Genomic DNA, 17376 nt, shown 5'->3' with positions numbered 1-17376 from the left:
CGCGCCACATGTCTGGGAACCCCAAGATAAGATCTTAGTCATGACAGTGTGTGTGTGTGTGATCATGTTATTTGATAAAGTCACACCAAGGGGAGGGGTGGGGGTGGCGGGAGAGAAGACGGCCTAGGCAGGAAGCCAGAAGGCTAAATGAAATCAAACATTAATGACAGCCATCTGTAAAATGGGACTGAACGCCCGGACCTCACAGGTGGCTGTGAGAATCAAATGAGTTGATGCCCATAACACCTTGGGCTCAGTGCGTGGCCCTGATGGGCTGGCAGACAGTGACCATTATAACTGCGCTACTTACTGCACACTCGGTATCTACCAGCCAAGCAGTCCTTCCCACTGTAGACACCGGCCTAGGCTCCCGGGAGCACCCCAAGGATATCTAAGACAGTGTGGTTCGCCCCCTGTGGGGTGGTTGATGGTCTCCCAAAAAGGGCGCAGTCTTCATAACTTGCCAAGAAAGTCATCCCGGCCAGGCGGCGCGGGGCCTGGATTTTGATTCCCAAGCGTCTTCTCCTCGGGCGTGAGCGCGCCCCCGGGCGGCGTTTTCCAGGAAAGCCTCCGCTGGGGAGCCCGGAACCCAGTCCCCCCAACCTCGTCCTCCCGCCCGCCCCGGCGGCCACCCTGGGGGCGCGGCAGCCCGGTGCGTGGGAGGGGACGGCGCGCCATTGGCTTCAGCGCGGCACTGGAGGAGGGACCAGCGCGGGCCTCCAGACTCGGGCAAACCCCAGCCGCGCGGGTGCCGCTCGCAGTCCAGCCCGGCCCGGCCCTGCCCTGCCCGGCGCGGCGGCGTGATGTGAGCGCCCGAGGGCCCCCTGCACGCCCGTTTCGCGAAGCCGGCCCCGGCACGCGCTGGGAACGTAAGTTCTGCTCCCCACCGCCGCTCCGGAGCCTCGCACTTTGCCCCTCTCGCCGCCCGCCGGCCGGTGCCTGCGCAGCTCCGCGGTGCTCCTGCGGCCGCGGGGACCGCTGGGGCCAGTGAGCGGGGCGCCCCGGGACCTCTAGGCACCGGCGGATTCGGCCGGGACCCGGGGATCCTCTCCCTGGCTCTCCCAGGCGCCACCCCGCAGCCCTTCTGCTCCTTTCCCCTGCGCTCTCGGCTCGCTGCCCTTGCCTCTGATCGGCTTCCCTCTCCTCAGCGTGGTCCCTCCGCTCTTTTCTCTCCTGGACTGTTTATTTCGCCCTCAGCCCTCCGTCCCGGGCTCTCGCTCTTGCTTCGGAGCCAGAGAGGAACGGAGCGAAGAGCAGCTTTCCTCTCGCAGGAGTCAGACTCTGCCCTCGCGCGCAGGTCTCTGTCCCCTCCCCCTCCCCCTCTGCCCCCCTCCCCAACCTGCCATTGTTCCCGGGTCGGGGGAGCGCGCGGCAAAAACTTGCGAATCCCCCTCCTCCCCTCTTCGCCTGGGCAGGGCCCCGGAAGGAGATGGCAGAGTTCCCGCAGCCCACAGGTCTGGCTCTACCTTCTGGTTCAGGGGGCCGTGGGAGCGGGGATCCTGGGCCAGGGGACCCGGAGGCGCCCATAGCCCGGAGCTCCCCGCCTGGAGTCTTAGAAAGTGGGTGACTGGCTGGAGCTGGGAGATAAAGGACACCTTGGAGGGGGCGAGGAGCAAGGCGTTAAAGGATCTCGGTGTCCAGACTGGGGTTGGGGGGCGGGGGGGGGGGGAGCTGGCAGAAACGGAACCCCTGCCTCAGCCCCAGTTATTGGGGGCGGGGTGGGGCAGGCACAGGTGGAGACCAGCGCGCCTCCCCCACCCGCCTCCGAGTGGCGCGCTGAGCTGGAAGGGGGCAGTGTGGGGCCTTGGGCTTGGCGCTGGGTGGATGGGTCCCCGGCTGTCGGCAAAAAGCTCGCACCTATGCTGCGCGTCCGTAGAGGAACCGCCTGGGACGCCGCGCCCATCCCCAGCGCGCCTAGCGGAGCCTGGCTTTCGTTTTGGGTCCCCTCGCTCCACTCTCCACGCCCCCAGCGAGTGCCGACTCCACGCCTGCCTCCTTGCCTCCCTAGGGGAGCGTATTTCTCGGTTGGATCGGAGCGCTGGGGACGGGGGCAGGAGCGTGGCGGAGGTCGTCAAGTCTGAGGTTCCTCCGGAGCCAAGGCTGCCTCCCGGCTCCACCGCCCCAGCCCCACCGCTGGGCACTTCCTGGTTGATTTCCTTCAGACAAACTTTTCCTGATGGGGCTGTCTAGCGGGATGAAGGCCCCGGGGCTGCAGGAATGCTCACCCCAACTCTGTGGCCTCTTGGACCTTTGCCCCTGGAGGCCTGTGGAAGAGGGGGGTCCACAACCCTCTCATCCAGCAGCCTTCAAATCCCAGGGACACTGCGGGTGGGGTGGGCGGTTGTTGGAGAGACATACCTTAGCCAAAGCTCCGCACTCAGACCAGGAGGAGGAAAGGTTTTTCTTGTGGGGTTGTTAGGAGATAAGGTACTGGGTCTTCTCCAGGCCTCCGTGATCCCGTCTGAGAAATGGGTCCCTGAGGAACCCTCTGCTCCCAATATCCTGGAAGCCAGCTGCCCTGGCTTCTCCTTTTCAGACCACATGCTGTCCGCTTAATCAGTCCTCCCAAATTCAGGTGAAGGGCTGAGGCCCAAAGCCCTTCACTCGGATCTGGATGTCAACACCAGCTGGGGCCCACTGTTCAAGTCTGTTCTCTGCAGGAGGCCCCTCTCCCCCCTGCTCTCAGGCCCCCTGCAGCTTCTCCCAGCCCACACTCAGCTGCTTCCTCTCCCCCAAGATCTCACGATAGCAATCCCCACATCCTCCCAGTGCAATTATATCCCACACGTCCCTGGACCGATCTGTGCTTTCACTCATTGAAGAAAACGTGAGCTGTACACCAACAATGGTTTAATGAACAAAGCGCCCCGCTGGGAGACAGCTGGGAACAAAATAAAGATTCTTGCCTTCTGGGAACTGACACTTACGGGGCAAATAACTAACAAAATCAATGGTGTATTGGGAGGTGAAGGGGAAAAGTTGAGTGTTGGGCCAGGGAAGGGATTGTTCATTTAAATAGGGTGGTCAGGGAGGCCCTCCCTGAGGAGGTGACTTTTGAGGTCAGGCTTTGAGGGAGTGAGCTGTGGGGATATCTTTGGGAAGGAAAGATCCTGCAGAGAGCAGCCTGTGCCGAGATTCTGAGGCTGGAATGTGCCTGCTGTATTTGAGGAGCCAGTGGGGACGAGACAGGAGGCAAGGCTGGCTGAGAAGGGATGGAGCTTACCCATTTCACAGAGGAGGGAAGTGATACCCCGAAACAGCATGGAGCGGCAGCTGTGGGGGGGGGGTGCCTGATATTCTGACTCTGGGCCACAATACTTTCCCTTCACTCTGCACCTCAACCATTCATCCGCAGCCCTGGTTGTGCCCCTCCCAGGGCCAGAGCTGGCCAAGTGCCAGGGACCTGGAGGGGAACCACCCAGGCTTATACCCAAGGGGCTCCATATCTCTGCAACCTGTTGTCAGTTCCCTGTCCACCTGTTGTCAGTCACTCAGGGCAGCATCTTCCTGCTGACCCAGGGTTCTCTCTTCCCATTTCCTTCCCATGGCCACCCCCTTGTAAGTGCCCCACTCCGTGGTTAGTGATGATGGAGTCCCTGGAGGGTGCCTGTCCTGAAGCTTATGGTAAGGTCAAGGGGAAATCTGAAGCAAGGGACTGAGTCTCCTAGTCTGAGAATAACAACAGCAACATTACTATTGAGCGTTCACTACGAAACAGGTCCTGTGCTTTTCTAGGTGTTTCGTGTGTGTTTTTTCACAGGTGTCATTATTACACCTGCTTAACAGATGAGAAACTGAGGCTCAGAGAGGTGGTGTCCCTGGCCCAAGGCCATGCAGCTAATCTATATATATAAAAGCCAAGCGACCTGAACAACTGGAATGACGGGAACAACAGTCGCTATGACGCACACTGCGGCTGGCCAACCGGCCTGATCAGGGGCAGGGGTGACCGGCCAACCTCCTGCAGCCCCTCCCCCCGAAGGCCTCAATTGGGGTGGGCTGGCCGGACCCCACCCATGCACGAATTCGTACACCGGGCCTCTAGTAAGTGATAAGCACAGGCCTTTTTAGTTGTGACCTCCTCTTTTAATTACTAAGCCAGGGCCCCAAACCCCAGGGGAGATGTCAGTCCTGGACCGTGGTTCTGGCCCATCAGCATCCTGGGAAAAGTATAGGGACCCTTCTGCCTGCCTCCTCCAACTCCCCAGAAGGCATTTGCTTCTGAAAAAGTTCACTCAAATGGTGCAGCCTCCCTTCAAGGAAACTTCCCTCCTCCCCTCCTCCCTCTCTGAGTTCCTGAGTAGCTAGGGGGGCGGGGGGTGGGGGGGGTGGGAGGCGAGAAGGATGTGTCCACTGCCTTCTCAGAGGAGCTCTGGCTGCAGGGAATCCGGGAACCAGGCTCTCCCAATGACCTCAGCCCTGTGGGATCCTGAAGCACCAGCTGCCTCTGAGGGTCCTGACATGGTCCCTGGAAAGGACAGGAATTCTCCATGTGCCCTGTCTGCCCTTTGTGAGTGACAGCAGGGCCAGGGAAAAACCCTCTTAGTGACTTCTGAGTGGTGACAGACAGCGAGACCCCGCCCCCCTGCACACAGCAGCAGCTTCAGACCCCAGGTCAAGGCCCCCAGGGATGTGCCCTCTGGGCCCTCTGCCCTGCCCGCCCTCTCCCCTCTGCAGCTCAGCAGGCGATGTTTACTTTCTGTTCTGAAGCTTTGCAGATACTTGTTTGTGATGGGAGCTCGGGCTTTCCTCTGCCTTTCTGGAGATGAGGCACCTTCAAAACAAGAGAACTAGTGGCGGGACCTGGAGGCCGGCAGCTGGAGTGTGGCTAGTGGATGGCAGGGTTTGGAAGCCAGATCCTGAATGTCACAGCCGGGGGGGCCCTGGGGACCACACTCCCATAGTTTCAGATGAGGAAACTGAGTCCCAGAGTCTGGCCCTGTGGCAGAATCGGCCGGTGGCCTCAGCTGACTTGTCTCAGCCCAGTGGCTCGGGCTCCCCCACCAGCCTTCCAGCTTCAGTGGGAGCCCTCTGCTGCCAGCTCGCGCTCCTGGAGGCTCGTGGAAATGGAGCGTGGGATCCCTCTCTTGACTACGAGCTTTGTCGTGGGAACCGGGCTTGTTGCCACAGCAGGATTCGCATCATGCTCCCTCCTCCCCCTGCCAGTTCTACTCTGTCATCCTCGTCCTTTGCAGCAGCGTGGACCCTGAGCTGAGCCCTTGGTGACGGTGACGGTGACAGAGATGGATGATGCAGCCTGGCTCACCGGCTCCTTGAGAGACCAGGCTGACTAAGGCTGGCCCAGCCTTTCGATTCTAAAGTTTAGAATGATTACGCTTTCCGGGGGACATGCAGCAAGGGAGCCCTGCCTCATGCCAGCCTGGCCTCGGCTTCCTCCCTTAGCCAGTGGGCCCTGAGACCTGGCCCCCCCCCCCCGGCAACAACCTGCACCCAGAGACCACTGTGATGATGTCGGTTATGCAGCTGTGTCCATCCGGCCTCCCTTGTGTCCGGCAACTTCCTAGTTTAGCGCTAACCCACCTACGGTCTAGTAAGTCGGTCATTGTCACCCCCATTTAGAATTAAGGAATGGAGAGGTTCAAATGCCCAGCCAGGATGTGAACACAGATCCCTTTGCCCCCCCCCCCCCCCCCGCAAGATTCACTGCCTGAGGGCCCAGGTCGTGGGTTCTGGGCTGGGGGTCTTTAAACCCCATCTTGCCCAAAGGAGTGACGGGCTGCCCCAGACAGGGACCACAGGGTGGATGGTGTGGCTCTGCCCCCTGGCTTGGGCTCTGTGCCTCCCTTTCTCTCTGGCCAGGGCCTGCATCTCTCACCGCCTCCCACTGCCTGATGCTGCCAGTCCCAGACCCCATTTCCAGCTATTTTGCACGATGTGATAACAGAACAATGGGCCTCCCAGAAGCCCTTCCCAGGTCCTGCTGGAGTCCCAGGGCTTCACGAACGCAGGGAGGCTGGACCCCAGGGAGGCGGGCAGATGCTGGCGACGGGCCAGGGACTTTCAGGGGGAGATGGGATGATAGCTTAGAGCTTAGTGCTTTTTGGAGGTCAGGCTCCCACTCCCACAGACGTGCTCCCCAGCTCCTCTCAGGATGGCCAGTTAATTTGGTTTGAATTTCAACTCTGCCACTTACCCCAGGAGACACTTTGGCCTTCATTCCTGTGAAATGGGGGTGATAGTACCCCAGTCTCAGAGGGCGTGGTGGGGGTTACAGGGAGTTCCTGGTCTGGAAGCACTTTCGCCCCCTCCGGCCCCAGGGTGGATGCCCAGGGGGCCGTTCTCCTTACCAGATGGGAGGACAGGTGCGTCCCGCCGCCAGCAGGGGCTCTTGTTTGCAAGGAAGTGGTTCTTGGCAGACAAGGCAACATCGACTCCCCTTTGCATCACAGGTGGTGGGTGTTCTGAGGCCCAGGCCCCTTCCTCTCCTCCCCTCCCCCTGCCAGTCAGGTTCCACGATGGGGATGGGGACAGCTCCGTAGTCCAGCCGTTTCTATGGAAACCCAGCTTCCGGGGACGGGGGTTGGGGGAGGTCCTCTAGGACTGGCAGAACGATGCCCCAGCCCATCTGCTCTGCGGCAGGAGCAGGGCCTGGGCAGCCGCCCGGTAGCCTTACTAATTGCTGTCCTTCACTTGGCACATAGCCCGTGCCAGGCCCTCCACTGCCTGCTCCGTGTGCCTCGTCACAGCCCTGCGAGCTGAGAAGGAGCAGTGTGGTTTCTCGAGGAGGAAATAGAGGCTCAGAGAGGTTAAGAAACTTTCCTGAGGTTACTGCCTAATTGAGATAAAGCACTGAGGTTTGAACCCAAGTTTACCAGTCGTGAAGTAGATGCCCCTCCCCACCCCACTCTGTCATCCGCCTCTGACACCTTTACCACCGCTGCGCCCTCCCTTCCTGCTGGTTCCGCCTCTAGGGGCTTTGCTTGGCCTCTGCCCAGTCCTGGCCCCTCTGTCTTGCTGCCACGGGGAGCTCTTTGGGGATGTTCTCCCCTGGCCTCAGATGTCAAGCACAGGAGGCAGGGGGGTGGGGATGGGCTGCTACCAGTCAGACCTTGGCCAGCAGGGGCCTCTCAACCCCGCTCCCATCTCACTAACTTACCAGAAATAGATGCTGAGCCCATGTGCCCGGAACTGTCCCAGGCCCTGTTGACACCCCGCCCCTTGGCAGTCCCCTCCAGTGCTGGCTGCAGCTTTCTGAGGCAGTGGGGCAAAGTTTCACCCGAATTCTCACCCAGTCCTCTGACCCCAACACGTCCTGGCACCCAGCTGCCAGGCCCTCTGGTGTTTGCACCCTCTCCTGGGGTCCTCAGCACCCTAGGGAGCCCTTGCCCAAGGCCACCTGCCCAGTAGCAAATTGAAGCCCAGCCCTGCCTGACTGCAAAGCCCCCTTCCTGCCCTCCTCTGCCACCGGCTCATGCGTGGCCTGGGGCAGGTCCCGTCCCTTCCGCCTCAGCTTTCTGCCCTGTGTGTTTGGAGCTGAGGCCCCCTTGGGCCCTGTGTGATCCTGAGTGTCCTGGGTGGGCAGTGAGACCCGCTTCTCTTAGCCTGTCTCGTTTCTCTGTGCTGACAAAGTGCCTACTGCGTGCCAAGGTGCAGCAGGGACACTCTCAGATGGGCACAATACCAGCCCTGCCTCAGCTCACTAAATCTCAGGAGGCCAACTGCCCGTGACATGACTGGGAGTATGGACCCATGAGCCCAGAGGAGGAAGGGCAGGGCCCTGGGAGGAGGAACAAGGAAGATGGGGTGGGAGGGGGGTTGGAGGGCAGGAAGGGGCCTCCTGGCTGAGCAGTGGTTCAGAAGTGGAAACAGCTATTAAAAGGAGCGACTTCCCAGCTTTATTGGGAATCGAGGTCAAAGCAGCTGGCCAAGAGCAGAATGCAGAGGGTCATGAACTCAGGGCTGGGGCCTGCAAGCCACAGTCTCCCTTCTTGCTTAGCAGGTCCCCCCAAGTGAGCGTGTAGATGGAGGGGCAGCCCTCCCCCCCACCTTCCTCTGGTGCTGGGGAAGCCTGGCATCCGGGGAAGCCCTGGGGCCCTTCAGACTGGATCTGGGAAAGGAAGCGTGGCAGCCCTGCCAGGCAGGCTTTTTCCATCGTGCGCGGCCGAGTGAAGGGAGAGGGAAGGCAGGAGCGTGGGCCTGTCTGTCGCGGGCAGGGTGCCTTGCTGCAGGCACTGCCCGCATTGGCATGCCCTGTGTCCACCAGCACTTCTGCAGGGTGGGCCTTCCCATTACCCCCATTGCTCAGGGTCGACACTGAGGCTGCACGACTTGCCCAAAGCCCTGCGCCTGTAGGAGAGCAGACCCGGGATTCAAACCCAGGTCTGGCTGCCCCAAGCCAGTGTCCAGCCCGAGTGGAGGAAGAGGATCGGAAGGAGGTGCCCTCTGTCCTCTCTTAGGTTAAAGTGGGGCCAGGCCTAAAATGAATACACAGAATGGCCTCTAATAGGGAGGGAAGTTCAAGGGTTGCCTTGGGAGTGGGCATGCCTAAGGCTGATGGGTATACAGGAGTGGTGCAGCTGCTCACCTACCTCCCCAGGCAGCGCCCGGTCCTGCAGGTGAAGATGGGACAGAACTCAGTGCTCGAGAAGTTAACTAGAGGCAGGTGCAGGGGCCACTCCCTCGAGATCAAGTTCAAGCTCTCACTCTCCCTGGGAGATGCCAGGGCCCTTTCTTTGTTGGTGGTGAGCTCCGTGCTGGGGCTGGGCTCTGGGGCGGGTGGCTGCAGTGGGTCCCACCCGCCCAGGTCCCCGCTGGCAGTGCCTGTGGATAAAGCTGGTCCCACCTATGAGTGATGCCAGTGTCAGACGGAGCCCCTTCACACCCAGCCCCAGCAGGCGGGCGCTGCCACGCCTCACCGTCTTTGATTTATGGCTCCGGCCTGTGTGGCAGACGGGAGCTTTGTGTGTTGCTGGGGGAGGACATTGGGCAGAGGAGCTGAAGTCACTGACACAGCCCAGGCCTGGGGGTTGGGGCTCGAGAGTCACCCTCACGTCATGGGACTGAGGTCTGGGGGCTTTGCCCAACGGAGGGAGATGTTAGCAAATGTAGTGAGGCCCTTCTCCTGATTTTCCCTGGCCTCCGTCCCAGAGCCACTGCTGCATGGGGAGCCAGGGCGGGGCCGGAGTGTCCAAGTGCCCAGCCCCATCGAGCACTTTCCAGGGGCCAGACACACTGCCCTACGTACTTCACAACGATAGCCTGTGTTCTCACAACATCCCTTGAAGGTAGGACCCTTTATTTCCCCAAGTACAGGTGGGGGGCGGGGGCGCGCTGAGGCACAGAGAGATTAAGTGACTTGCCCACAGGCACACGGCTAAGAAGTGCTGGACAGGATTTGAACTCAGGTATGACTTCAGCAGTTAAGCTCTTAACCGTTAGGCCTTCTGCAGCAAGCTGGCCCTTCCTGAAGCGCTTCCTGTCCATCATGCTGTTTCTCCTTAGCCCAGCCCTAGGGGAAAGGTAAGGGTTTCCATTTCACAGATGAGAACTTCGGGGCTCAGAGAAGTAACTTGCTCTGACTGATGGCTGACAGATCAGCCCCCCCCCCCCCCCCCCCCGCCCCCACTCAGGCAGGGGTCCTGGGCCACCATCCTATACCTGCCTCACAGCACAGCCTCACTGACTGCAGTTTCTTCATTTAAATGTGCAGGGGCTGCACTGTGTGCTCTGACCAAGCTTCTCTTTTTGCTGTTAAATCTTTAGGAGGTGGGAAGTAGTGTAGCTCCATTTCACAGATGGGGAAACTGAGGCTCAGAGAAGTGAGGAGACTTGCCCAAGTCACACAGCCAGTAAAGACTGAGTCAGGCCGCATGGCCAGCCTGGGAGAGAGGGTTAAAAGACGGGGGGACCGGTTGGAAGACTGGCCATGCCTGGTGCTGGCAGGATGGGGAGAGAAACCGGAATGCTCATGCATTGTGGGGGATGCACATGGGCTGCCGCTGTGGACGCAGTTTGGCGCGTTCTCCTAGAGCAAAATGGAGAGGTACCGTGTAACTCAGTATTTACCTTAGAGAAATGAAAACTTATGGTTGCACTAAGCCTGTCTGTGGATGTTTATAGCAGCTTTGTTCACAGTCATCAAACTCTGGAATCAACCCAGTTGTTCCTTGGTGAGTGACGATAATGACACTGGTACATCCGTCCCATGGAATAAATACTACTGTGCAGTGGCTCTCAGGCCCGCCTGGCAGTGGGAGGGATGCCAAGCTGATTACAGCTTCTATCTGGATTCACGGGGAGGTGGTGGCAAGTGGCTGAGGTGTTGTGACAGCTCCTGGGTCCCCGAGGAGCAGTGTGATTAAGCCCTGGCTCCCCCAGTGGGACTGGCCGCCTCCCGTCTACAGGCATGGGGCACTGCACTGCCTTCTGGTGCCCCCAGGTGTGTGTGGGGGAGGGGAAGGCATACCTGCCCCCAGTTGACAGATGAGGGTGGGGCTGGGGAGCTTAGGCGGGCCATCGCCACGGACATCGCACTCACTGGAGACCTCCCAGCTGGATTTTGCCCTCCTTTCCAAACTCTAGCTGGTGCATCCTGCCCAGTGTATCTAAGCCTACAGCCTCATTATCCGGACGTCCCACAGTCTGATTCTCCGATCTGATGTTTATTTGCTGGGTGCGTCATTTTGCTTTAAGACACAGGGGGATGGGGAGGGGGGGCTGGGAAACTGGAAGGGACCTAGGGACATCTCTGCCCTCTGCCTTTGGTGGCCCTGGTCAGCGAGGCTCGCCTGGGGCCACCCAGCACTGAGACCTGGGTCGGAGGCCCGGTTGGGGAGGCCGGCCAGTCCAGCCCAGGTTCCCGGCTGAGCCTTGTCTGTGAACGGGGTGATGGCCCTGCCTTCCCAGAGGGTGGCCGTGGGTGGCAATGAGATGTTGGAATACGGGCGGCACCCACTGCTGGTCTCTGTTGAACCTCATTGAATTGGGTTGAGCTTCATTGAACTTGGGTTTTCTCATCTGAGAAAGGGGTGTAAACAGCACCCATCTTGCAGGGCGGAGTGGCTGCGTTTAGAGGAGCCTCGTGCCACCCCAGAGCCAGCTTCTGGAAGCCTTTGCTTCACTGTGGTTCTCACTCCTGTCTCTTCTGCGTAGGTGTTGTGCTGACAGAAGGCGAGAACGGGCACTCAACTCATCTCTGCGTCTCCCTTGCCCTGCACGGTGCCTGGCACACAGTAGGTGTTTAAGACCTGGCCCAAGGCGGAGCTGGGAGCTGGCCGGGGCCTGGGGCCTGGGGGAAGTCATGGCAGACACGCGGGGCGGGGGGCGGGGCGAGGGGAGCAGGGGGGAGGCTGGTGGTGGGTGCTGATGGCAGGGAGGGGAGAGGCCTGGATTGTCTGAAGCCCTGCCCATTCCGTGGCCATCCTTCCTCTGGCTCAGCCGGGTCCTGTGCCAGCTCCTTCCCCTGCCTTGAGCCCAGGGGGTATGCAGCGGGGAGGGCTTGCTGGGCAGCAGGAATTGTCTGGGCAGGAGTTCACTGGGCTGGGTCAGGCTGCCCCCTGCGGTCTGGCAGCTGGGACCCAGAGCCTGAGGCCCGTGTCCCCCTGCAGCCCTTCCGCAGAGGCCGGGCTCCAGGACAAGATGGCGGCCAAGCAGCCCCCGCCTCTCATGAAGAAGCACAGCCAGACGGACCTCGTGAGCCGCCTGAAGACCCGCAAGATCCTCGGAGTGGGCGGCGAGGATGACGACGGGGAGGTGCACCGCTCCAAGGTGGGGTCTGCGTCTGAGGACCTGGTGGGGGCGGGTCTGGCCACCACTTTCCAAGAAGACTATCCGAGACCCACAGAGCTGCAGGAGCCCTGAGACTTAGCTCGTTTTTCTAGAGACTTAATGGAGATGTCAGGGGAATAATAACAAAACTGATAATTAGGCTTGAGTGCTTATTATATGCCTGTTAGTATACCGCTGTTTTAGAAGCATTATTTCATCTTGCTAGTCCTGGAAGATGCAGATACAGGCATCAGCCCATTGTATAGATGAGGAAACCGAGGCTCAGAGAGGTTAGTGATTTGTCCAAGGCCGCACCAGGAAGTGGCAGAGGAGCCGGGCTTCAAGCCCACGTCTGGCAGACCCCCGAGCGTTCCTTCTCCGCCACTGTCTTTTCAGCTTCCCTTAATCCTTGGTGTCAGGGAGGCAGTGAGGGGGTGGCCTCAGTGGGACCTTCCAGCCTGGGTGGCCATTTGGCTAAGCATAGGTACCAGGTGGGCTCCTGAGCAGGCCGGGAGAGGGGCCTGGGGGGTTGAGTGGCCTGGGCATGCCTTCCCCCTGGTTGCCTCTGACCCCCCCCCCCCCCCCCCCGTGTTCACAGATCAGCCAGGTCTTGGGCAATGAAATCAAGTTTGCTGTTCGGGAGCCTTTGGGACTGAGGTGAGCATTCGTGTGTGTTATAGGGAGGAGCTGTGTAAGACCCCGTCTCATCAGCCTTGCCCCACTGGTCTTGCCCTGGATTTCATCCCAGGTCATTCCCTCCCCCAAAACCAGCCATCCCTGGGCACCTTGGCTGGAGAGGGGCATCCCCTGGGGCCTGGGGTGGGGGCCAGGGGTTGGCTGTGACCTTCCTATTGGTGCCTCCCCAGGGTCTGGCAGTTTGTTTCTGCTGTGCTCTTCTCTGGCATTGCCGTCATGGTGAGCCCCCCCGCCTCACCCCGGAAACCTGGGCCTCTGTGAGGGGCTCCTCCCTGCCCGGGGGCCCTGCTGCCTCTCCTCACCCCATGGCCTTCGTGAGGCCCCATCTGTCAAGGCTCGCTGGCTGCCTCCATGTCCTGGCTCCTGACACATCCCACCTGTGCCTGCCTGCCCCGCAGCATCCTGGATCCGTGGCCATGGTCCCAACACCTTGTTCCTGGCAACCCCAGGGCCTTCCGTCCTGGCATGAAGGGGTTGGGGGGCAGTTAAGGTCCTGACCCCAGACTGTCCCAGGGACCCTGGCCCACTTCCTGGGGGAATATGTCCAGGGAGTTTTCACAATGTCCCCCTCCCCCTGAGCCTCCCAACTGCTGTCCCCAGGCCCTGGCCTTCCCCGACCAGCTCTATGACGCCGTCTTTGATGGAGCTCAGGTGACCAGCAAGACCCCCATCCGCCTCTATGGGGGTGCGCTCCTCAGTGAGTATTGCTGGGGAGGACTCTAGGGGAGGTGATGGGAAGCTGGGGTCCCAACTGGGATGGAGGGAGTCGTGGGGAGTCTTCCTCTGTGCAGAGGCTTCCCTTCCCAGAGCCCCGCTTCAGCTGCTGTCTGTCTCTGCTGGGTGTATGCTGCCATCTTGTGGCCACTGATAGAAAATGCACCCCGTGGATTGGGGCTCTGCCATCTTCTGGACAAGAACTTACTGAGCGCTTGCTGGTAGTGCACCACCTGGGCACTGGGGTGCAGAGATGAATGAGGCCAGGGCCCTGCCCTCCAGGGCCTCACAGCCTAGGGGAGCAGGCAAAATAAACACTGTAAGCTTGGCCTGGTAGAGGCTGAGTAGGTGGTTCTTCCTGGGAATATGGTCTGCCTCCCCCCACCCCCACCCCCACCCCTGGGAATTCCTTAGAGAGAGACCTTCATGGACTCAGGTTTTCTGTCTCCAGCAGTCGATTTGAAAAGAAAATGTGACTGTAGGACCAGACAGCCCATCAACCCAGAATCACAACAGAACCTGATAGGGGCAGGGTACCTAGAGCTCAGGTCTCCCATTTTACAGATGAAAAGACCGAGTCCCAGCGAGGAGATGTGACTTGCCCCGTGTCCCACGGTGTGATGAGTTTTAATTTGAGGAAATGCGTGAGGGTAGGAGATGTGGATGTACAGGATCTGGGCTCCCTTGCCATGTAGGGCCAAAGGGACAAGGAACAGGCCCCTTGCCCCTGCCCCAAATGGGTAGGTGGGTCGGGCTGTCCTGCCCCCAACCCCTCTTTACCCCTGCCCAGGTATCTCTCTGATCATGTGGAACGCTCTCTACACGGCCGAGAAGGTTATCATTCGCTGGACTCTGCTCACCGAAGCCTGCTACTTCGGGGTCCAGTTCTTGGGTGAGTCCTGAGGTGGGCAGGGAGGGGAGGCTGGCTGACGGCAGGGTGGGCAGGGCAGCTTTGCCCCCACCTCCCAGCTCTTGCCACTGAGGTTTCTAGGAAGTGATGGAAACCTGGCTAAGGAGGAGGCCCCCCTGCAGCTGTGTTTACCTGTGTGCCTGCACACCTGTGCTCACGCAACGGACACCTACCTGTGTCTTCTGAATACACACTCGGGCGTCTCCACAGCCTCCCGCACCCCGCACTGGGGTGACCGCACACATGGCTTTGCCCGCATGCACACCTCAGTTCCTGCCGCTGCCGTTTGGGGGACATCAGAACAGACGTGTCTGTGGGGTCAGCCAGCTGGCAGGACCCCCAGCTCAGGGGTCAGCCTGTGGCGGGGTGAGGGCACAGCCCTCTGACCTCTGCTCCTTCCCGGCCTTTCTCCCACAGTGGTCACTGCCACGCTAGCCGAGACCGGCCTCATGTCCCTGGGGATTCTGCTGCTCCTGGCCAGCCGCCTCCTTTTTGTCGCCATCAGCGTTTACTACTATTACCAAGTCGGCCGAAAACCCAAGAAAGTCTAAATGACCACTGGGCTGGGGCCCTTCTCGGGCAAGGAGGCCCGGGGCCTCAGTCTCCCTTTGGTTCATGGAAGGCAGGAAGGACCCTGCCCTGCCCCAGGCAGACGGGAGCGGCCCCCTTCCTCCTCCCGGGCTCTCCCCGAATGCCGTGATCAGGGCGTTCAGGTTGAGGAGGGACAGGGCCTCTGCACCCTGTTCTTTGCCCCACACCATGACGCCTGTTTTCTTGGGCCTCTTGGTCTCGGATCCCCTGGACAGACACGGACTGAAGAGCCTGCATCACGGGGTATCGGGCTGAGGCGAGGTCCTGCCCCTTCTGCCGGACGCTCTTCTTTCTTTTGAGAGAGGCTGGGGGCTGCCTCCTTGTCCTCCCCCTTCACCCCCAGCCAATCGAGTGCCCAGGCAGCTGGAAAACCCAAGAACTTGACCTTGTGCCCCTACTCCTTGTGGGCCCTCCCACATGTGGGGGCCCCTCTCCACCCCTAAACACAGGCACCTAAATCTCCCCACAGCCCAGCCGCAGGCCGACAGGTGGGGGTGGCTGTCTTTGAGCTGGCATTTGCCCACCTCACAGGAAGGCCACAGCAGCAGAGCCCTGTCCCGGCCACCACAGGCTCTCCGGGGCCTCGATCCAGGCTGTTCTGCCTCCACCCCAGCTCCTGGGGCCTCCTAGGAGCCCCCCTCACCCAACCTGCCTGGGTGCAGAGGCTGCCAGAGGCCTCACCCACAGGCTGGCCTGACGTGGACACAGAGATCCACCTGTAGGTGATGGGGCTTGGAGATGAGAAGAAAAGCCTTGAACTTGGCATATTCTCCAGGGTCTGATGCTCACCCGGCTTAGCCCCTCCCCTCCCCTCCCCTCCCCTCCCCTCCCCTCCCCTCCCCTCCCCCCCTCCCCAGGGTTCTGCCCTCTGGACCTCCAGCCTGGGCTGCCCCCAGGGTCTAGCAGGATAGGACTGGTTGCCCTTCGAGCTCAGCTGGGGAAAAATATAGAAATATTTCAGCGGGACACCTCCTCTCATGTCCCCCCACGCCCCCACCCCCCACCCCCCACCCCACAAATGAAGAAGGCGGACACCTGGCTCCCTCAGAATGAACAGCCCTGCAGACCCCCCCGTCCCCCGGCCTGTGTGTCCCCCAGTACTCCCTCCTCCCTCCCAGCACTGTCCTCTCCAGCCCTGTGTCCTGGGGACGGGTGTGGAGAGCAGTAGCCAGGCCCAGTCTCGCTTTCTGTCTTGGAACGGAGAGTGTTTGGGGGCGAGATGGGTGGTCTTTAGTGCAGCCCAGCTCTGTCTACTGCCGGGTGGACCTGTGCCTGGGAACCTGCCCACACTGGGCCCCAGGCTGCTGTCCCTGCAGCCACATACCTAGTGTCCAGCACAGCTGAGGAGCGAGGCCTGGCGGGTCAGGGGCCTAAGGCTACGCTGCTGGTGACCACGGCCGAGCCGAAGGGACAGCAGACCTAAGGAAGGGCCAGCTCTTTCCTGGCGTCCATCTCCTGCCACTGACGTGCGTGCCTGTCCCCAGGGAGAGCCCTAGGCAGGCTGCCCACTGCCCACTTTGGGAGGTGCTGTTGGTGACTGGTGGGTGTGCCCCAGACCAAGGCCAGGCCCTCCATCTGGCCCACGCCTTTGAAGGCCTGGCTGGTTCTCTGGCAGGTGGTGGTTTGTCCGAATAACCGCTGGGCCCGGCAGGTAGACCCCCCCCGGAGGCAGGCAGGGAAGTGGAGGTATGGGCTCTGGAATCGGACTCCGTGTTCGGCATCTGCTGGGGCTGAGCTCGCCAACCTACTTCACTCTCAGCTGGAGTGCGGGGTGCAGGGCACGGGGCGTGGTGAGGGCCCACCGGAGGGCAGTGTCCATGCACTTCCTGCTGCTTGAACATTCCAGTGAGGCCTGGAGGGAGGGGCTCTGGCAGGCAGACATGGCCTTGGGGGGCGGGGGCGCACAGGGCGAGAGTGAGGGGGAGTCCTTGGGGAGGAGACGGTGACAAATTGGGGAGGGACAAGGGGACCCACAAGTCTAGTGAGGAAGGCCCAGCTCCCATCCTGAAGATTTGGGGAAACCCAGAATGCCCTGCCCAGTCTCCCCAGGTCCCCCCACCCCCAAATCAAGACCACCTTTCTTCACGGTCACTATTTATTCTTCGTTCCTTTTTCTTTTTGTAAGAAACTGTCACAAAAACCAGTGCAAAACCATCAGTGTGGGTGTTGTTTTATATTACAAAACTCTTGATATATAATATAAAAGGGGTCCCGGGAATAAACATGATAAATTAGCTCTGCTATCTACTGCGAGGAACATTTTCCATTTTCAAAATAGACTTTCAACGGGGCCCACGAGGGAGGGGAGGGGGCTTCTGCAGACGTGGGTGCTGGGGCCTCAGCTCGCTTGGGGGTGTCCAGGTGGGCCCCTTAGGCATGGACAGGAGAGGGGGGGGCAAGGGAGGCTGAGGTTGGGCCCCAGCCCCCAAGCTGTGTCCCTTCTCCCCGAAGTAGTTTGGGAGCAGGGAGGGTGCTGGGCTCCTGTGTAAGGTCTTCCCTGACCTGCAGAGGTACCCCTACCTGCTGCACCCTCGTGCCCCCCTCACCCCCCCAGGCCCCCTCAGCCGGCAGCTGCCACCAGCACCTGTTATGTACGGGCTGTACTGTAACTGTATGGGCTATACTGTAACCGCCACAGCCAAGCCCAGAAGGCTCCTCATATTGGGGCAGAGCTTGCTTTCTTCCAAGCCCCAAGCCCCCTGCCCTCTGACAGCCACAGGCAGCCTTGCAAACAGCTG

The 17376-nt window shown here is 60.6% G+C and overlaps 1 protein-coding gene across 1 annotated transcript; it reads left to right on the top strand.

The window, feature by feature from the left end:
• The first annotated feature begins 755 nt into the window (after window positions 1-755).
• Window positions 756-16874, top strand: TP53I11 (tumor protein p53 inducible protein 11). Its single transcript, XM_081098444.1, has 8 exons — window positions 756-869; window positions 11113-11192; window positions 11568-11727; window positions 12326-12384; window positions 12594-12642; window positions 13024-13120; window positions 13928-14029; window positions 14465-16874. The coding sequence occupies exons 3-8, from the start codon at window positions 11599-11601 to the stop codon at window positions 14596-14598; spliced, it is 570 nt and encodes a 189-aa protein (XP_080954570.1). The 5' UTR covers window positions 756-869; window positions 11113-11192; window positions 11568-11598; the 3' UTR covers window positions 14599-16874.
• Window positions 16875-17376: the final 502 nt, after the last annotated feature.

The sequence above is a fragment of the Myotis nattereri genome, assembly GCF_964212035.1.
Source record: "Myotis nattereri genome assembly, chromosome: 9".
Classification (NCBI taxonomy): domain Eukaryota; kingdom Metazoa; phylum Chordata; class Mammalia; order Chiroptera; family Vespertilionidae; genus Myotis; species Myotis nattereri.
The sequence above is the reverse complement of the archived record's forward strand: the minus strand, read 5'-3'. Positions and strand labels throughout refer to the sequence as shown.